At 36.7% G+C, this 21,781-nt stretch overlaps 2 protein-coding genes across 2 annotated transcripts; one reads left to right on the top strand and one right to left on the bottom strand.

Annotated features, from left to right (window-relative positions):
- The first annotated feature begins 444 nt into the window (after window positions 1-444).
- Window positions 445-6,567, top strand: ENO1 (enolase 1). The gene is made up of 7 exons (XM_028240289.2): window positions 445-1,117; window positions 2,890-3,197; window positions 3,648-3,802; window positions 3,888-4,205; window positions 5,253-5,399; window positions 5,487-5,537; window positions 6,152-6,567. Exons 1-7 carry the CDS (start codon window positions 690-692, stop codon window positions 6,215-6,217), a joined length of 1,473 nt encoding a protein of 490 aa, XP_028096090.2. The 5' UTR covers window positions 445-689; the 3' UTR covers window positions 6,218-6,567.
- Window positions 6,568-7,146: 579 nt separating this feature from the next.
- LOC114281850 (2-aminoethanethiol dioxygenase, putative (DUF1637)) lies at window positions 7,147-20,675 on the bottom strand. The gene is made up of 5 exons (XM_028224446.2): window positions 20,212-20,675; window positions 9,430-9,581; window positions 8,210-8,372; window positions 7,687-7,887; window positions 7,147-7,583 (listed from the first exon to the last, which is right to left on the bottom strand). The coding sequence occupies exons 1-5, from the start codon at window positions 20,381-20,383 to the stop codon at window positions 7,456-7,458; spliced, it is 816 nt and encodes a 271-aa protein (XP_028080247.2). The 5' UTR covers window positions 20,384-20,675; the 3' UTR covers window positions 7,147-7,455.
- Between the last annotated feature and the right edge of the window lie 1,106 nt (window positions 20,676-21,781).

Here is a 21,781-nt window from a genome sequence, read left to right as displayed (position 1 = left end):
CATATTAAAATTTAAATAATAAAATTAAATAAATTATAAACAAAATTTTAAAATAAAACATCAATAAAATATCTATAAAAAATTATTTTAAAAATTTAAATAAATAAAACATCAATAAAAAGTTAAATAAAATTATTTTATTTTTAAATTGAGACATTTAAATTTTATTGAATTTTATTAAATATAATACATAATTAAATAGTAGAGGATCAAAATGGTCATTTTCGCATCTAATCCCAACAGTGAATAGTCCCCCACATTCTATCCCACCCCCTAGGACACAATAGTCCCCATATGGGGACATGGAGTCCGGCCGGACTCCATGTCCGGCGGACTAAAAAAAAATAAAACGGCGAGGAAGGAACACTATTAGTGAATACCCGACCCGATTCTCATTCAAATATGTGGAACCCACAAATTTTGGGAAAATAGCGTATGGGCCCCACAGAACCAGCTTAGTTTACACATGCACACCTACCTGCTCTCTCTCTCCTCTTCCTGTCTCTGTTCGATCGTCCCCTCCAACAACCCACCAAAAACTACTTCATACTCTCTCAACTCAAGCTCTGTTTTCATCGCCCCTCGGCGGACTTTCCCACACCAACCCCTCTCTATATATCCCCCCAAAACCCTAACCACTCCTTCCCAACTCCGCCCCCCCTCTCTCTCTCTAAAAACTAGCCATTTCAATGGCCTTAGCTTCCACTCCACTCTCAAAGCCCTTCTTCTCCACCAAACCCAAATCACTATCATCCTCAATATTATTACCTCCAACTTCCACTTCGATCCCACCTTCGTTAAAGTCTCGGCCGTTGACAGTTCGGAGCTCCGTCGCCGCCGCATCGCCGCCGGCGACGAAGGTGTCGAAGGAATTCAAGGTGAAGTCGGTGAAGGCGAGGCAGATCATTGATAGCAGGGGGAATCCGACGATCGAGGTTGATCTTGTGACTGATGATCTGTACAGATCCGCGGTCCCCAGTGGGGCCTCTACTGGGATCTACGAGGCATTGGAGCTTAGAGATGGTGACAAGAGCGTCTATGGAGGTAAAGGTGTACTCTATGCTGTCAAAAACATCAATGAGATCTTGGCTCCTAAGCTCATCGGCGTCGATGTCAGGTGATTTTTTTTTATATTTATGTATGTATATTTACGTGCATTTAATTCTGTTTGGTTGCTGGGAAATTGAGGGAAAAGACTCTACTTTTAGTTCAATTGTTGTATTAGAATCAACTTAGTGGGAAATTTTGATTTGCAATGAGAAGTCAGTACATTTTGTGTTCTTTCCCCTTCCTATATTTGTTTTGGAGAACCAAACTTAGAAAATTTGTATTTTGTTGCCATTTTATATGTTAATTAAAGGTTTTTTAAAAGTTCATTTATTTGGTGACACATTTCATTGTGATTTGATGGAGTTAGTGGGATGTAGATGTAGAGTTGATAAGTGATATGGATTACAATGTAATTGTCTCTAGTGAATTAGTATTTGAAGGAAATTTTTTATAATTTGTTTATCGACTTTTGTTTTGCTCTTTGGAAGTGGAATGGTGGCTTGAAGTTGTATACAGTAGCAAAACTAATGGTTGGTGCAATCTAGGAGATTTAATTAAGCCCAAAACTAAAGTATGAATTAGTGTGGAGCTAATTATGTTTGGGATATGCATTGGAGAATGTTTAAAGGGTATATCTATTAGTTAGAGGTAGTTTGTGGCATTAGCACTTCAGGAGTGCGAGCGTTGAGACTTTAGTTGCAACTTGCAAGGCGGGATCAATAGCAAGTTTTGAGACGTAAGCTGATGACTTAATATGCCCATGTTTGGTGTTGCTAAAAGGAATAGTATTTGTGGAGAGACAAAAGGATAATGTGTTCAGATATATATACAAAATACAATTATGATGCAATGCATAATATCAACATTTGAGTTGGTTCTGATATAGCTGCAAATTTAATTAACTTGGTTGAGTGGAAATAACTTTGGTAACCAATCAAAATTTTTTCCCTGATATTGGCCTTGTCAAGTCATGTGATTTTACTACTAATAAGTTAAAAACAACATTTCAGGATAGGTAGCTGAACTTACAGTTGAATCCTGGTTCTGTGCTGGGATTGCTGGTGTATCCAGTCTTGGACTTTGAGTCCGACGAAGCTTGACCCAGTTTTTTATTGGGATGCATTTTGGAACCACTTGATAAAAGAGTAGCAGTGACCTTCTTCTCTCTCTCTCTCTCTCTCTCTCTGTCTCTCTCCCCTTTTCAATCACTTGGGACGTTGTGCATATAAGCCTCCGGGCATCTGTTAACATCAAGCTCAGTCAAAAAATTCCAGATGCAATAATTGTTATCATCCCAATCTATGTTACATGGACTCGGTTATGGGTGTCGGGTGTGGATATGTATCCAGAGGTTGGACTCATCAAACTATAAATTTAAGAGTACGCGGACTCGGCAAAAAAATGTCATATTTTTATAAATTAATGTAGTATGTGAGATAAAATAGTATTATATGTAGCTTACAGTGTCAAAAAGATATTTATAGTAATTATACAACAATATGTACGTATAATTATAGTGTTATATACAATTATATAAGTATCCGTTGAAAAATATCCGACACATATCCCATACTCTTATCAGAGTGTCGGGTGTCTGACACGGATATTTGATTTATTTTGAAGAGTCCGTGTAACATAGATCCGAATACTATTTGGATGTTGTGCTTTAATTGTTATCCTGTCAGCCCACCATATAGCCCATGTAATTGATCATTGCATCGTTTTTCTTTTTCTTTTTCTTTTTTTCTTGCAAAACTTGGTATTTGTTCATTTGCACATGTTTTTCTTAGGATATTTAATGCTGACAATTTTTTGACTTTCTTTTGTATAAACAAAAAGAAATCAAGTTGATGTTGATTCGCTTATGCTGGAGCTTGATGGAACTCCAAATAAGTCAAAATTGGGGGCTAATGCAATACTAGGAGTGTCTCTGAGCGTATGTAGGGCTGGTGCTGGAGCAAAAGGAATGCCTCTTTACAAGCACATACAAGAATTATCAGGAATTAAAGAGCTTGTTATGCCCGTTCCTGCTTTCAATGTGATAAATGGTGGCAGCCATGCCGGCAATAGTCTTGCCATGCAAGAGTTCATGATATTACCAGTAGGAGCAACCTCATTTGCAGAGGCTCTCCGCATGGGTAGCGAAGGTAAGCAAACTCGTTCTGCTCTTATTGCAGTTCTTATAAATTAAAATTGATGACTAAAATTCTGACAATCAGGTCTCATGAAGTATTTTGATTACTAACTTGCATAATCTTATAGCTTCTTCCAAACGTTCTAGGGCTATGGGTAATCAAAACTGGCTTCCATGTTATTTATCAAAACAAATAAATAAAGGGAAATGCTAAAAACTGCTCCTAGGGTTGTTGTTAGTGTTGGAAAATGTGTAAAAAGTGTATCGAAAATGTGTAAAAAGTGTATAAAAATCTGTAAAAGTGTTTTGGGATTATAAATATTTTGGCATTATTTGTTTCTTATTGACAATTCTTTGGGTTGTCATTAGCAAGACCCATAAATGAATACTAATCAACCGACATGAATACTTAGTAATCATTAGTGCTAAAAGATTGACAATAATTTTACTTTTGCCAAAACAGTTTATCATGTACTGAAGGGAATTATCAAAACGAAATATGGACAAGATGCATGCAATGTTGGAGATGAGGGTGGATTTGCTCCCAATGTTCAGGATAATAGGGAAGGATTGGTATTGCTCGTAGATGCAATTGAAAAGGCTGGATTCACAGGAAAGGTAGCGGCATGAATCTATTACTCATTCTTAACGGTAGGTCATTTAATCCTTCAGAACAGTTTCTAACAAAAAATGAATGGTACAGGTAAAGATAGGAATGGATGTTGCAGCTTCAGAGTTTTTCACCAAGGATGGGAAATATGATCTCAATTTCAAGAAACAACCAAATGATGGTGCTCATGTGCTTTCAGCTCAGAGCCTTTGTGACCTATACAAGGAATTTGTCAAGGATTTCCCTATAGTTTCTATTGAAGATCCCTTTGATCAGGATGATTGGAGCTCATGGACTTCTCTACAGTCTTCAGTTGATATTCAGATTGTAGGTGATGACCTGTTGGTCACAAATCCAAAGAGAATAGCTGAAGGAATTCAGAAGAAGGCGTGCAACTCTTTGCTATTGAAGGCAAGCATTTATATCTAAATATTAAATAAACTTTCATATGTTTTTACTCATATGGCCTTGTTATATTCAGACTTGTGCTTGATGCCTTCTATATTCTTTGACTTGTTCTTATTGTTCCTCCTGCATCATGTTGAGATTTTGTTTTGCTTTTCGGGAGCATTTGTGTTTCTGCTGATCAATTTGACCTTCTATACATTACTTAAAACCAAAATATTCAACTTATATTAGGATTTTTTCAAAGGGAAATTTGGCCACAAATCCCTTAGGAGGCACTTATCTTGTCAAAAGGACAAGAATTATATGAGTACTTTCAAAATCTTTAGTATTTTAAAACATCCTTCTCATAGTCACTGTTTGTTTTCACTGTCTCATATGAGATTGATAACCTTAGATTTGAGATTTATTACCTTAGATTTAATAATCGATAGTTCTCTCTCTCTCTCTCTCTCCCCTTCCCCTATAAACCCTTGTTTTTGTTCATTCCCTTTTTTTTATTTGCTCACAGGTGAAATCGCAAATTTTACTCTGATTCAGAGTAAATTTTACTTTGATTTAGAGTAAAATTTTACTATGAATCAAATTAAAATTTTGTCCTTTTAACAAAAAACGGGAGCTATGAGGGAGTTTTGCAAGTATTGAATTTTTTTGTCCTTTTGACAAAAAAACGAAAGGTCTGAGGGACTTACAGCCAAATCTCCCTTTTTCAAATATTAGTTTCTTTATGTTGTGTTTGGTTGGGGGATTTGGAGAGGGAAAGGGAAAAGGTGTGTGAAACTAGGTGAAATTTAGGCATGTTTTATTCGAATTTCACCTACTTTTTCCATTTCCCTTTCCAAATCCCTCCTCAAATTCCCCAACCAAACACAACATTAGTGTTGATTGTTAGTCATGTTGAAACTTGATTGTTCTGTTCCCTGTCTGCTCCTGACCATCTTCCTTACTGATTAACCTTCATGGGAAAATTCAGAAATCATAGGACATATAAATATAAAATGCAGTTATCTACCATGGTTGCTGACTTGTCAATACCACATTTAATAATTGCAGGTGAACCAGATTGGTACAGTAACTGAATCTATTCAAGCAGCTCTTGACTCGAAGGCTGCAGGATGGGGTGTGATGGTCAGCCACCGAAGTGGTGAAACAGAGGATAACTTCATTGCAGATCTTTCTGTTGGCTTGGCTAGTGGACAGGTATTATCAGCTGTACCCTCTAAATCTTTTCTACATAGTATGTATTTGGGTAGACTTTAGTTAACTATTTTATGTTTTGCTATGTAGATCAAAACTGGAGCTCCTTGCCGAAGTGAGCGGTTGGCCAAGTATAATCAGGTAAAATTAAATCTTTTTCGTTTCTTCTTCTGTTTGTTTGTCATGCTTGAAGCTAATTTAACTAGCTATAGGTCAGATTGATACTACTGCATTATAATGAGTGATCTTGGTTTTGTACTGAATATTGTAGTAGGTCTAGATGTTCAATGCAGTTGAATATTTGCCTGGTTGGATAATACTAATGATCCAAATTTCAAAGTTATTTGATTGGTTAGTGTGGAAACAGCTTGCCTTAGAAGCTTAATCTATGAGCAAATGGGGCTAAACCTTGTCATCAAGTTTCTTTTGAATTCTTGTGTTTGGCTGGGGGATTTGGGAAGAGATTAGGACAGGAAGGGGAAAATGTAGGTGAAATGTGAATAATATATACTTACATTTTACATAGTTTCACACTATTTTTCCTTTTCCTTTCCAAATCTCTCCCAAAATCTCCTAACCAAACACAGCCTAAAGTGTTCTCCTTGAAATTCTGGCAGTCTGTTATACAATTACTTTTTAAATCCTTGGTAAACAAACAGTTCTGAGATGTCACGGCATTCACCTTTTTCTGTTAATTAATTATCTTCAGCAACTAATCTAATCTCATCCGTTCTATTTTATCAATTCGATTGCAGCTTCTTCGTATTGAAGAGGAACTTGGAGATGTTTGTTATGCTGGCGAAGCCTTCAGAGCACCTTAAATCTTTTTGTTGAAGAATAACAAGTAATGGATCCAATTCTCACCTTAAATCTTTTTGTTGAAGAATAACAAGTAATGGATCCAATTCTCATCACGAAACAAAATTAACCTGAGCTATGAGTTTGGCTAGGTCTTTGGAAAATCTAGAGAAGTCATTTGTAAAATCCATTCGGCTTAGGCGTTAGAAAGCCTTCTTATTTTCAATTGTTGTCATTGAATAAAGATTTCTTGTTTTAGTGTTCTTGTGGATCTGGTATGAATGAGTGTGTCACTATACCTCCAGAGATGTAAACCGTTACGTTAGTTACTTTTTATTGGCTTCCAATGAAAACTTTGTTGAATTCTTTGTAATGATTCTGGTCTTAATGCTTATGTGCATAAATTTTTAGGAAATTATTAGAAAAAATTATATTAGTGATCCTTGCATTTTGTCTCATGTCATTTTAATCCCTATATTTCAATCAATTCAATTTTGATCCTTAATTTAAAATTTTATGTTAATTTGGTCTAATTAATAACACCAGTAGGGTTTTTTGATGAAAATAATCACCGAATTGATTGAGATTAGCTCATTAAGTTGAGTAAGTTTATAATTTTTATTTTAAAAGTTTGACACATGCTGTTTATGTGCATATTTTTGATAAGAAGAAGTATAAATAATTGTAATAAATTTAAAATAAAAATCGAGTTAATTAAAATTACGAAGATCAAAATAGCTCAAAGAGCAAAGTACAAGAAATATCAACATACTTTGAAATTATTATTTACACTATACTTTGTGTTGTAATGGCAATTGGGAATAAGGGTGAGAAATGGGTCAATTAATTGATGAGAATGAATCATAATTAGGATTTATCACTAGTAAATGTAACTATTCATACTAAAAGGAATATAAAACACAAAATAAGCATTAACCAAAACCCACACATCTTTTGAGAGAATTGACCAATCAGATTAAGAGCATCGCCGTGTAAGTTACAATATGTGGACAAATCATTCATACAGCTTCAGAGAATTTGAATGTACATTAGATAAACAAGACTCACTGCTTGAAGTATGTTTTCACTGAAGAAGAGAACCCTTTTAGAACACTGCACGAGCACGGCAGATGCAAATCAGTCTTCACGGGACCTCCATGTTGATTCAAATGTGCAGGACACACCTGATCGATCACCAACAAATGCAACCAAAGCCACACTTGAATAGCTGGGTCTTCAAAACATACACAACCAACCAGAGCTAAACTTGAATAGCCGGGCCTTTATATTCTCCCTGGCGCATATGGAGATCATCAGGTGTTTCTATCTGTGCAAGCCATGCATAATCCTCTTCATTGCCATCATTTATCTCATCTCCAATTCCTGTAGCTGCAATATTGGTAAATTCAACAATTAAGACATGGTTATTGTTCCCTTGTGGAAAATTTTAAATGCACAGAATAGCAAGTGTAAACGAGTTAAAAGAACTTACAGAAGCTGGAGTAAGGGTAATCACGGTAGTAACTACATTTTCTGCCAGCGGCTTCTTGGTAAGGGGGTGCAAGAATGTCGAGCACAGCACAAGGGGTGATTGCTGTAAAACAATGAAGGTTCCCACCACTCTTTGGGTACAAAACTGAGGTTCCACAGGGTGCTGTTACAACTTTATCAACCGCCAACTTAGCCAATCTCACTGGCAAAGGAAGAAGATTCATCAAAAGAGGCACTACTAAAATCGTAAACAATAATGAAATGTATTGACCTATGAAATAACAAGACAAAACTAAGAGCAACCCTAGCCATTTTACATTGATCTATAATGCAATAATAAAAACTAACATTATAAATATCTCACTTTCTTACAATACGACCACATGTAAGAAAGTCTTTCCTGAGACCACGTGTTCCATAAAATTGTTAATGTTGCTAAGGAGAAGTTTCTTATGGTTAAGAAATATGAGAAAAATCTCATTCTGTAGGTCATGGAAACTATGGTTTCAAGTCTAAGATCATACCTGGTGGGTAATTTGGTCCCATGCCTCTCTGTAACCGTTCAGGCTCAACCCAATCATAAGCTTTTACATGTAAAGAGCCATAGAGAACTTTGCTCAAAACAGTCATCCCAGGATGATCATGGAGCGGAATAACAGAAGAAGTTGGAAAGCAAAACACACACATCTGCACCAAAAAACAAAACATCTACTTCAGAACAAGCCTGGAATTCTTTCGCAACAACTTGGCAGACAGAGAATTAACTTCTGCAAAACTGATTTTCGTATTTTGTATCCATCGACTGCTGCTTAAAAAGTTCAATTCTGAACAGCTCCTATGCAGTTTGAGAATGTTCCAAGTATCCGAAACAATTTGTAGCACCATGAATATCAATCTTAATTTCTCAAATAGTGCAAGTTTTGTTTATCATATCCAAATTGTATACTTGAACAAACTAGATTCAAGGAACAAAGGAAGAGAATGCATGATGCATTGGAAACATGTTTTTGTTGTGTAGGTCTGCTCAGGCAATTGGCCCCACCTGCTTCAGTGTAGGTCCGCTCATGGTCTTTGGTTGTATTACAAGTTTCTTGAGTTCAAAGTGGAGATAGGTTTCCATTTACCATTTATTTGCATTTTTTACTTGTTTGTATAACAATAGAAAGCACCTTTTTTATGTTTTCATTATTCAGCCTTGTTTTGAAAATCATTTTCAAGAAACTACAAACAAAAGCATGTGGCAAACATGCTTGGGAGTTGGGGACATAAGACTTCGTTTGTTTTGTATGTGCCACATTTTTATTTTTATTTTGGTGTGTTTTCCAAAACAGTATCAAACAAAACAGGCTTTTAACTATTGAAAGAATAAAATGAGTTGTCAAGCAACAGGAGGCATGAATATTCAGAGATGCAAAAGGAAAAAATGACTGAATTGGATTTCTCATGTAGAATGAAGGCAAGTGATATGATACCACCATCAGAGCTACAGTGGCAGTGATGGAGGATCTAAAACAAGAGGCCATAATAGGGAAAGAGAAAAACTCCTCCAAGAAGGAAGCAAAGATTCATACGGTTGTTCTGAACTGAAGTGTAAGTAGAATAGTTTGGATGGTGATGACAATGATGAAAAATATTCCCAAAATTGTTGAATTCACATTTGCATTATACGAAATTTACCATGATCCCAAAGCAAGCACAAAAAAATTTCATCCGGATTCAAATTAAAATAGATGAAGGAGCTTACTGTAAAACTATCGCATTCATGTAGATCCACATAAGTTATTGGTTGAGCCCATCGATCAACCCTATTAAATCGATTAAGTCCAAAAAAACCATGACCTCTATCATCTTCTCGATTTTCCACTTTGAGCCCAACATCAGCAGGACCAATTGTGTCTGCAGAACAATAATCAGCAGTGATGTGTCTGAAGCAATACCTCAACATTAAAATAAAAAAATAAAAATGTCATAATAGTTTTAAATAAAGTAATTCTCTCTAATTTGACTTTGAGATGATTCATAAAAATCGTGATATTAGGGAAGCATTTCCATGAATGAATTGTGGCAAAAACAAAAAGAGTATAGAAATAAATTTGTAGTTACTAGTAATTTTTATCACTCAATAAAATGAGTTTAAGATGCACAAGGGGGTAGTCCCCAAACCTACCAAGTAATCTTGGCAAAGATTTCTGGCTGACCCCACCCTAGACATGGGCAGTCTTGGGAACTCATTTATATACTTCCATTACTTTACCAATTTCACGGTATTTTAATTAGTTTCATAAAGAAAAATCATTAGGAGGAGGATATCAATGGCAATCTAAATTGTGTGAGTCAATCACTTTGAAAATGAAGATTAGGTATTTTCCAAATGCATATGGAACTGTTGATTTAATCTTTCCAGGAATATGATATGTTTTGGAATAGAGACAGCATACATAGCAGATGGTAGGACAAACCCAATAGATATAACAGACATACCATACCTATTAGCAGCATTGACAGTAATAGGAAAGAGAGGAGGAGTACAATTTTGAAGTAAGGGGAGATGGGGAGTAGGGCTGGGCACAGAACCCACCCATCCGCACAAACCGCCCGACCCTACCCTACCCTACCCGCAGACTTTTGGGCGGTTTCGATATAGGTAGGTGGGCGGGTGCGGGTCAAGGATTCTGCCAAAAATCGGGTTCGGGTCGGGTTGCGGTTTTGACCCTACCCGAACCGCAACCCGCGACCCGCGTATTAAATTTTTTTTTTTTTTTTATATATATATTTATTTACAAAATAAACCCTTTATTTATTTATTACTTATTATACTAGGGTAGGCTCTTTGATTTGTTTGCCCAGCCCATCTCTTTCTCTCCTCTCCCCCTTTTCATTACTTTATTTTTCCTTCCTTAGCTAGCAGCAGCTGCTAACCCTAGCAGCACAGCAGCAGCGGCGGCGGCGAGACCAGACGACAGCGATCGGCAGCAGCAAAGCAACCGGCGATCGGCAGCAACACAGCCCTATCCGGTTCTCTCTCTCTCTCTCTCTCTCTCTCTCTTTTTCAATCGATTGATGGCTCTCTGTTTGATTTGGCAAGCTAATCTATTAGTATTTGTATTCGTTCACTTTTTTTTTTTGTTTGGCTTGTTTCATTTTTAAGTGTTAGAATTTATGTATTATTGATTGATGTATTGATATATGTTGTTTGTTCTGTCTATTACAAATGGTTCCTTATATAGGAGATGTAGTGGAGTAGGTGGAGGAGTAGGTGGTAGTAAGTAGTGGTAGGTGTAGTAGGTGTGGTAGGTAAGTGGTGGTAGGTGTAGTAGGTGTGGTAGGTGATGGTAAGTTTTAACAGCCCCCCGCAAACTCAAGGAGGATAGAAACTAACCAACTTGAGTTTGGAGAGAGGAACAAAACGAGAAAATACATAAAAAAGAAAAGAGGATAGGAGACACTGTATGGTCGTGTCAGACCGTTGGTGAAGGCACTGTATGGTTGTGTCATAACGTTGTAGAGGACACTGGATGGTGGTGTCATAACGTTGTAGAGGACACGGTATGGTGGTGTCATAACGGTGTAGAGGACACTGTATGGTGGTGTCATAACGTGGTAGAGGACACTGTATGGTGGTGTCATAACGGTGTAGAGGACACTGTATGCTAACCGGAATCAATGTCGGGACAGTTTATGGGGTCTTGTCGGACCGTTGGAGATGCTAACCGGAATCAAATGTCGGGACAGTTTATGGGGTCTTGTCGGACCATTGAAAAAGTGACACCCTCAAAAGGTGTGCCCAATCTGTCAAAAGGCGTGCCATCAAAAGGCGTGCCCAATCCATAAAAAGACGTGCCGGACATGATGGCGAGGCACGTGAGTGCCTTGGCGGGCGCGCCCGTTTGTCGTCTGGCGTCAAGGGGCGCGCGATGCGCGTGTCTGCCTTGGCTATTTAACCAAGGTTGATGCTGAGGCTGAGGCAGACAAAAAAAAAACTTCTGAAAATCCTCTGAAAAAAACTCTTCCTTTGCTGAGAGAGAGATTCTGTAACACTCTGTTGCCCAGAAAATGGCTTCGTCTTCCCGTGGTCTGCTCACTCTCTTTCCCGACCTCAACGAGTCAACAAGAGAGATAACTGGTGCGGTGGCCAGTGAACCTCAACCAAACACCGCTGGTTTTGCTCCGTTGAACTTTTCGATGCGGTCTGTGGAGCAAAAAATGGCAGGGCAAACAGATATTGAAGCCAATCAATATACACTGAAGTCATGTGTGGAAACCATGACGGCGGTCACAAACTTGTCGCACCGGCTGCAGAGTAGGACAAATGAGGTGCAGCATTTAAACGTCCAACTGGCTCTGCTCCAACGCATGTATAAAGATGCGCGAGCAGAGATAAGTGTGCTGAAAGCAGAAAATAAGGAGCTGAAGCGGAAGGCCACCGTGATGTTCCGATTTGGAGGTCCGTCATATGCTGTAGTGGAGGAGCAAGGAGGAGGCAACTTGCTTGGTGGTCTAGGAAGCACGGAGGCAACACCGGCAAGGGCCGCTCAGGACGGAGGCAAGAAGAAGAGACCGGCGGCAGAGTAGAGAAGAAAAATCCCGCCTGTTGATGCGATTGTTTTTTTTTTTTTTTTTTTTTGTATAAAATTGTGATTGGGGGGGATCCTTGAGATGAATAAAATATGGTTTGGTGTGCAAAGCTATATGGTATGAATGGAATTGGAAAAAGATTAAAAATAATGTGAAAGAAAAATAAAGAAAAAAAAAATAATAAAAATATATTTGAAATCAAAAATGAAAGATGGGGGAAATAAGGAAAGTGGTTTGGAGAAAAATAAATAAAAATAATGGAGTTGGAAATCAAACGGAGGAGAGATGATGATGTTTTTTTTTATTTTTTTTTTATTTTTAATATAATATAATAAAAAGAGATATATATATATATATATATAATAAAGAAAGTGGGGAACAAGAGTGTAATGAAAAGAAAAAGTATAGGTTGGAGAATCTGAGCATCGTGGGTCACATGGGTGAGTGATGGTAAAGGAAGTAAAAGAAAAAAAATAAAGAAAGGGAGTGTGTGAGATTAAGAGAGTGCGAAGCCATTGAGGAAAAAATAAAAAAAAAAAGGTGTTGAGGGGAGGAAAGTGGACCGCTCACGCGGTGGGACTATTAAAAAAATAGCAAGATGTTTGGTTCTTAAAAATGAGGGAAAACCCAGATGTTTGAAGGCAAGTCACACACAGGAACGAGCTCCAATCTGCACCTCAATTTAACCTTCTGGTTCGATCTCTCTCAGATCCACTACTACTACCGTTGAGTCGTTTATCTGTCACTCTGTTTGTCCGAGGAGGTGTAGTAGGAGCCCAGCGGGAGCTTTGGACTGGCTGGGTTTCAGGGTCATATTTCTGGGAAGCGAGGTAACTCAAAGCTGTTACTACGTCGGCTATGACTGGGCGCATTGTAGGCTGCTCCTGAACACACATTGCTGCAATAGAAAGAGCTTGATACAAGCCCCTCACAGGATACTGACCTTGGAGCGTTGGATCGTCCATCTGTGAGAATTTCCTCCTGTCTTTGAATAAAGGTCTGGCCCATGCTACCAGATTGTGCTCTCCAGCAGTTTTTGAATTTTCAATTGCTTTACGGCCTGTAATGATCTCCAGAAGAACGACACCGAAGCTATAAACATCCGATTGCAGAGTCAACTGACCAGTCATTGCATACTCTGGGGCACAGTACCCGTAAGTACCCATAACCCTTGTTGATACGTGGGCGAGGATAAATTTGATTGCGTTGGTTTTGGAATATATTTGCCGGAGTTCAAATTAGTCTTCGGTGGCTCAATGTTTGGTATCAATTTCCTCCACGCCTCCACGAACGTCGAGTCCGCGGAAGCTTCCACCGGGACGTCGGTGGAGGATTGGCAGCGACACCTCATCGCCACCGTGGTGGCTCGTGCCATGAGCTGAGGCGCTTGTCGGAACATGGTCGAGTACATCAACAAAAGGGCAGGCAAACATGCTGTGTGCATGGAAGAAGAAGATGGCGCAAGTGGCGAAGCCGGACTTGGCGAAGAGGACAGAGGTGAGCTGAATGAGCCAGCTCGACTCGCAGGTGAAGCCGTGGACGACGGCGACTATTCCGATGATTCAGTTATGGGATTCGTGGCAGCGGATGGAAGGTATGTGTAGAGGTCCGGCGGGCGGCCAAGGCGAGGCTGCCGCCCGCCGGTGAAGCAGAATGACTAGGTTGTTAACCTTGCTCTGATACCATGTTAGAATTTATGTATTATTGATTGATGTATTGATATATGTTGTTTGTTCTGTCTATTACAAATGGTTCCTTATATAGGAGATGTAGTGGAGTAGGTGGAGGAGTAGGTGGTAGTAAGTGGTGGTAGGTGTAGTAGGTGTGGTAGGTAAGTGGTGGTAGGTGTAGTAGGTGTGGTAGGTAATGGTAAGTTTTAACATTAAGTATAGTTGCTAACAAGTGAGTAGAGACCCAATTTGAGTTTTTTGAAATTAGATGTTGAACCTCCACCCAAATATCTACATGATCGGTGCTTTAAATCTGCATATGATTTTTTTTCCCCCTTCCTATTGTTGATAGAAAGCACATATGAATTAAAATTGTGTTTGATTTGTTAGTTATAGTAATATAATTTGAGAACAAAAAACCAGTGATAAAAAAAATGTTATCAGTCAACACAACTTTTTACAAATATTTTGGACATTTAAAAATAAAAACTATAATAATTTAAAATTCTGCTATTAATTTCACTTTTTTTTTTTTTTTGTGTGTGTGTGTATTTCCACCTTTTTAAAATCTTGCATAATTATTTTTTAAAATTCTATCATCACTCTTAACTTTTAAATTCATAATCACCCTATATTGTTTGGTGCCAATAGATTTTGTCTTCCTGTGAAGGTCACCCATAACATAACCATAACAAACACTGATAGAAAGAGAAACAGTGATGAAGTTGTTGCCTTTTTTAGTGCATTATTATGGGACTTAAATCTTAGAATGACCTGTTGTGGCCTTTTTTATTTTTATTTTTTTTAATTTTAAATTATTTTACTTATTTATTATTTTCATGTTGAAAATAGCTGATGCTTTTGCTAGAAAGCAAACAAATGAAGGTGTATGAGTGAATGAATGCCGTGATGAATGAGCAATATATTACTATTTTTGACCGTTTAGCCTATAAAAACAGTGATGAAGTTAGACATGTTATTTGACTATTTATCCGTAAATTTAATCAAAATGGTATTGGTATGGTATTGTATATGGTTTAGATTCAATTATTATACCATCCATGACTTAATTGTTATCTCATACTTTTTTAATTTTTTATTACCTGTTTGAATGGATAAAGATAACAATGATAGTTTTGAATCTACCGGAAGCCCTATTGTTCCACCAGAATCATCTGATTCTCAAACTAATGTTTCCCCATTTGAATCTAAGCCTCCTAAACCCCCGAACAAAAGAAAGAGTGAGAGTAGTGGTGGGAGAGCACCATCCTCGGTTTGGGACCATTTTGATAAGGTTATAGGAGAAGATGGGAAACGTAGAGCAGTGTGTAAGTATTGTTATAAAGAGTATATGGCCGATTCTAGGACTCATGGGACTAGTAATTTGAGAAGTCATACCCCTAATTGCAAACAATTTCCAAACAATGATAAAGATGGGCAACAAACATTGAGTTTTAAACCAAAACAAAATGCCGAAGAGGGTGCTGAGGTTATGGCAACAAGTTTTAGTTTTGATGCTTGTAAAAGGGCTCTTGCCGAGATGGTGATTATTGATGAGTTACCTTTTCGATTTGTGGAGGGAGTTGGGTTTAAAAGATTTTGTAATGTTGCCGTTCCTAAGTTCACACCAATCCCATCTTGTCATACCATAGCAAGAGAGGTGACAAACATATTCAACAACGAGAGGGATAAATTGAGGAGGTTGATGAACGGTCGTAGAATTTGCTTCACTACGGACAGTTGGACTTCTATTCAAAATTTGTGTTACATGTGTCTAACAGCTCATTTCATTGATGATAATTGGAAACTACAAAAAATAATCATAAACTTCCAACAAGTTGAAGATCACAAGGGGGAAACTTTGGGTAGAAAAATTGAGTTGTGCTTGCTTGAGTGGAACATCGATAGTATCTTCACTGTAACTGTTGATAATGCTAGTTCCAACAATCTTACCATTCAATACTTGAGAAGGAATACCAAAGATTGGAAGGGGACCATTTTGGAGCATGAGTTTTTGCATATGCGGTGTTGTGCACATATTCTAAACCTTGTTGTGAGTGATGGATTGAAGGAAATGGATGATTCTATTGCAAATATTAGACTTGCGGTTAGGTATGTGAGGTCTTCTCCTAATCGGCAAGATGCTTTTAAGAAGTGTGCGGCCTATCTAAAACTTGTGACTACTGCTCTTGTATGCCTAGATGTACCAACAAGGTGGAATTCCACATATTTAATGTTGGAGGCCGCTGAAAAGTTTGAGAAGACTTTTAACCGTTTGAAGTATGAAGACTCCAATTTTGAAACTTACTTCAAGGATGTTGATGGTGGGATTAGGAGGATTCCAAATGAGGAGGATTGGAAAAAATGTAGGTTGTTTGTGAGATTTTTAAAACTATTCTACCTTGCAACAAAGAAATTTTCCGAGTCCCTTTTTGTTACTTCCAATGCATTTTATAAAGAGATGTTTAAAATTGAAAGCACAATTAATCAATTAATTTTGGAGAATGATGATGTTTTGTGCACAATGGCTATGAGTATGAAGCAAAAGTTCAACAAATATTGGGGGGATGGAAATAAGATTAATTTGTTGTTGTATGTTGCTGTTGCTCTTGATCCTACAAAAAAGATAGCATACTTGGAGTTTTGTTTTACACATATATTTCATGGAGATAAGAGGAAGGTGGATGAGATGGTGAACAAAATTATTTCTTGTTTGACTCGTTTGTACAACCATTATGCCACAATTTATTCATCAAATGAGAGTGTCTCGAGGGTGACTGAAGTGGAGACAATGGTGATTAATGAGGATGATTTGGATTCTCAAATGGAGTCCCAATTTAATTCATATTTGGAAGGGCGCTTCACTAGTGGAAGCAAGTCGGAATTAGACAAGTACTTGGGCGAGGTTGAACATTTTGCAAAAAATCAGACATTTGAGATATTGGAATATTGGAAGAATAATGCAACAAAGTATAGAGTGTTATCTCAAATAGCAAAGGATGTGTTGGCCATGCCCATTTCTACCGTTGCTTCGGAGTCGGCTTTCAGTACCGGGGGACGTATCCTTGATCCATTCCGTAGTTCACTTGCCCCTTCCATGGTTGAAGCTCTTGTATGCACACAAAATTGGCTTAAAAGCAACCTTCCAATTTCTCTTCAAAAAGCAATGGATGATGTGGAGGAATTTGAGCAATACGACTCGGGTAATTTGTGAATATCTCTTCATTTTTAATTCTATTATTATTTTTACTATGCAAGTTTATTTATCTTCTCTTGTTGACTCATGCTTTTAGGTACTTTGGAGCCATGTTCATCTTCAACCCCAAAGTCTAATGTAGATGCTATAATTGAACTTTAATATTCATTTGGCTCATGTGTGAGATTTTTCTAATTAGTTGAGATCAGATTAATGTTTATTTATTTATATCTATTTATTTATATTTATTCATTTGGCTCATTGGAATTTTTTTTGGCAGATTGTTGGATGAAATTGGACATTGGACATTGGACCTAAAGAGTTTAGTGAAGCCTTGGATACCACCTTTTGAAATTATTTTGGATGAAGTTTGTAGACAATGTTATTTTAGTTTGTAACTAATTTTTATTATTATTATTTTTTATTTTGGATGAATGTAAAATTTATTGGAACACTAAATTTTAGGTAAGCTTTAGATTTTGGATGGATGGATAGATGAAAACTAATTTATTTTAGTTTCTAACTAGTTATTATTATTACTTTTGCATTTTGGATTAATAGGTAAGCTTTGGATTATGGATGGATGGAGATAACTTGTTATTATTATTATTTTTACATTTTGGATGAATGTAAAATTTAGGTAAACTTTGAATTATGGATGGATGGAGATAACTAGTTATTATTATTATTTTTGCATTTTGGATGAATGTAAAATTTTGGTAAGCTTTGGATTATGGATGGATGGAGATTGATTTTAGTGTGAATTTTAATGTTGTTTTAATTTGTAATTAGTTTTATCAATTATTTTTGTATTTTGGAAGAATGTAAAATTTATTATATCATTATATGGACATTTATGTTATAATGAAATTTAATTTATAACTTTTCCATAAATAAAAAAAAAAGTGCTTAAAAAGTAGCCCAACATGTCAAATTTGTTCAAATTAATATCATAACTAAGCCCAATTAAAAAAAAAGCCCAAACCGCAAACCGAACCGCACCCGCCCGCACAACTGACTGACCCACCCACACAAACAGCGAACCGCACCGCGGGTGGTTGCGGGTCTGTTTTCTTCAACTCGCACGTGTGCGGGTCGGGTCGGTTTTGACCCGCACCCGGCCAAAACCGACCCGCGACCAGCCCTAATGGGGAGTCATATGATGAGAGACACCGGAGTCAAATCCAGACAGACGAAGAAATACCTGAAGAAGACCCAAGCAAACCTAAATGAAGAGAAGAAACAACGGAGGCAAATGGGGATGGCTGGGAGGTAGACAATATATGCTGAAACTGACTAATCTGAGCAGTCAATGAAGCTAAGTCAGGATCAGGAATCGGAGCAGATGCAGTATACGCAGCGGGAGGAGTCCAAAATTGGTTCTGAGGCTGCTGAAAAGATGAGACAGACAGACGTCTCTTCTTGGGACAGTGGTACTTCCAATGGCCCCTCTGATGACAGAAAGCACATTCATTTGAGGCAATGAGCCCCTTCTTGGGCTTTACAGAAGTTGAAACCGTCATCATCATAATGAACTAAAAAAAAATAGAGAACTGTAATAAACTGAAATCTGATGGGGCAATAATGTAATAAACCAAAACTTGAGAGCTTCAAATATAATAACACCCAGACCAGATGGGTTTCGGACCAGAGAGAAGTAGAAGAATTCGAGGCTGCGATGGACCAGACTTGTGAACCAGAGAGAAGTAAAAGAAGCCGACTCCAAACCTTAAAGAGATCGTGAACCACGATACGTATGGGTGTTGTGATTCTAAACTAGAGAGAGAGAGAACTGTGCAAACACCTAGAGAGATGGACTAGAGACTTGCGAACGAGAGAACCAGGGGTTTCGACAGACTGAACTAGAGATGGGTTAAAGTCTTGCAAACTCGAGATGGGTCGCGAGAACAGATGGGTTGAACTCCAATGACCTAGAGAGCAATCTCGAGTACATGAACCAGAGAGAGAGAGAGGCGAAGACCCCTGAGTCGCGACTTCAGACAAGGCAGCCAGAGACGACTTCGAACGACAGGCGACGACTTCGAACCACAAGCGTGAACGCCGGCCAGACCTAGGGTTTCGGACGTGGCTCTACTACTATGTAAGATTTTTGAATAGCTTTCTGTATATTCAACTTGTGTAATTGTGTATGTTTACATCAGTTTATATAGTCCTAAATCTATTACTGAAAAAGGAAATACAAAGATTCCTATTTACACTAATTTCTAATATAACCAATTATGCCATATATACAATATATTCCCAAAGTCATGTTGTCTAACCCATGGCTACCGGCGAGCTCTCTTTGAGTGGAGAATCTAGCTTACAAAACAAAGACAAAACAATTTAAAATTTTTTAAAGGAAAACCTGGGAAACGCTTCCAAGGCGTTCAAAAACTCTAAAATAGTTTAAAGAAACTTGTCAAAAACTCTGGGAAAATATTAGGGCAACTCCCTGAAAGGATCTTCTAATAATTTTTGTTATGTTTTTCATACTCTCAAAGCTTATTATTCAACAATAATATGTCACTATTCTTACAAGTTTCTCTAAAATTTGTTTGACATTTCCTATTTCCCATGTCATTTCCTGTTTCCGTTTCCAATATTGACAACTATGGTCTAACCATTATGCTACATTTCAAAAAAAAAACATTTACAGTCATTTATCTTTGCACATACCATAACAATTTCTATTCCAGGTGCCCAAAATGATCAGAATGGTTCCAATGTATCAAAAGAAACCTCATCACTGACATTGTACAATGTACCCCTTATAAATAAAACAAGCCAAACACATTTCATTAAAAAATTAAAAACAAATAACACCAAATTCACTTTGCATCCAATAAAAACTAACAGCCCCAAAAAATATGATGACTAAGTCTTTGATATTTGCATAGATATACACCAACAGCTTAAAGATTAGAAATTTGAATGTAACTCAAGATGCATCAAATTATATATCTTGATTTCAGCAACAAACCCCTACTCAGAATCACAAAATAGACAAAACCCACATGCAGAATTGCTCAATTTTTAAAGATAATTGAATAGAAAAGCAAAAGAAAGTGGAAAGAAAAAGTACCCAAGAGAGAGCAGAGCTTTTGAATGGATTGAGGAGAAAGAGAAGGTGTTCCTGAGGGCGTAAACGTCTTTTTGCAGAGATCGTAGAGAAGTTGAACAGAAGCTGAAGAAGAAGAAGAAGAAGAAGAAGAAGAAAAGGCCTTCTTCGTCATGGTCACTAGCTTCCGATACATCTACTCCAATAAAAAATGATTTCCTAACCTTATCAGATGCTTTTCCAAATATTTCGAGTGTTTTGGGGCTGATTTGAAAATTAGCTTTTTTGGTTGTCAACTACCATCTCAGGTGGACTTCACTACTCTCGGATCATCATCTTGACCGTTCATTTCAAGATCTAATCTATTCGGTGTGCCGCGTGGACCCAACTTTTTTGGGAGAACCACAGATTCACAGCACATTGTAACAGAAAAATAAATAAATACAAAATATATTAATATGTTTGTGATATTTTTTCTTCCCAACTTCACTTGAAAGTGATTTCTCCAATTTTTTATTGGGTCGAGAAACACACCAGAAGAACACACCAGAAGGTAAGACTTGTGTTTTTGGACCCTGATTATTTTTAATATAAAAAAAGGTATAAAAATAAGAAAAAGAATTGATTTTTTATAATGATTTTTTAAAAAAAAAACTATTTAATATGCTTGCTAAAATAAACTTTAAAAAAATTAAAAAGTCCAAAGATAGTGTTCTAAATAGAAGATAATGCTTACACTTTCATCTACTTGGTATGCTTCTTTCTTTTCTTCTTATTTTTTTCCCCTTAAATTTCTACCCTTTATAATTATTCAAATATGTTCCTTATACCAATAAATACTTATATAGTACTGGTTGTAATTTTTTATGTTTGCCATCAACAAATGATTCAGATGCTGGGACTTGTTTAGTTTGTATTTGAGAAACATGTTTTGAGATAAAAAGTACGAAAATTTGTTTGGTTTAATTTTTTTTCAAAAGATGTTTTGAAAAATTATTTTGAGAGAGAGTTTTAGAAAAAGTGATTGATTTGATGTGTATGAGAGAGAGATTTGTTTGGAAAACTTGTAAACCAAACAAGTTTTAGAAAAAAATTTTGAAAAAATTTGTTTGGTTTGATTACTTTTAAAAATTTATTTGTAGAGAATTTTTCCCAAAATTTTTTGAGAAACACAAACCAAAACTTTTAAATTCATTTATGCCCCTAATGACATGGCTCGATAACAATTTGTTTTGTTTCAGTCATTTATAATAACTAGAAGCAACCAAGTTTGGGATTGTCTTTTTTTAATAGTTTTTTAATTATTATTATTATTATTATTATTATTATTAATATTACACTACTTGACTAGATAGATAGAAAAAAAAAATTAAGTTTTTTAAAAAAGTCTATATATATAATCGTGTGTATGTATATAATCTATCATATATAAAAAATAGAAAAACTATGTCATATAAAAAGCAAGTAAGTATAGAGTTTTGGTGAAATATTCTTGTTGAAATATAGCAGCTAGAATATTATTCTTGAAATATATCCCACAAATTTTGGCAGAATTTGTTATGCTATTGAAAAGCTATATAAGAAGTCAAGAATT

Source organism: Camellia sinensis, chromosome 15 (genome assembly GCF_055761805.1).
Source record: "Camellia sinensis isolate YWXY chromosome 15, ASM5576180v1, whole genome shotgun sequence".
In the NCBI taxonomy this organism is placed as follows: Eukaryota; Viridiplantae; Streptophyta; class Magnoliopsida; order Ericales; family Theaceae; genus Camellia; species Camellia sinensis.
Note: the sequence above shows the minus strand (reverse complement) of the source record. Positions and strands in the feature narration are given on the sequence as shown.

Excerpts from the sequence above, each read along its gene's own strand:
- ENO1 (XM_028240289.2), top strand. The coding sequence starts at position 690 with ATGGCCTTAGCTTCCACTCCACTCTCAAAGCCCTTCTTCTCCACCAAA. Across the intron at positions 3,198-3,647 it reads TCTCCGCATGGGTAGCGAAG|TTTATCATGTACTGAAGGGA; the intron begins GTAAGCAAACTC and ends TTGCCAAAACAG. Across the intron at positions 4,206-5,252 it reads GCAACTCTTTGCTATTGAAG|GTGAACCAGATTGGTACAGT; the intron begins GCAAGCATTTAT and ends TAATAATTGCAG.
- LOC114281850 (XM_028224446.2), bottom strand. The coding sequence starts at position 20,383 with ATGTATCGGAAGCTAGTGACCATGACGAAGAAGGCCTTTTCTTCTTCT. Across the intron at positions 7,888-8,209 it reads GGGACCAAATTACCCACCAG|TGAGATTGGCTAAGTTGGCG; the intron begins GTATGATCTTAG and ends TTCCTTTGCCAG. Across the intron at positions 7,584-7,686 it reads TTACCCTTACTCCAGCTTCT|CTACAGGAATTGGAGATGAG; the intron begins GTAAGTTCTTTT and ends CCAATATTGCAG.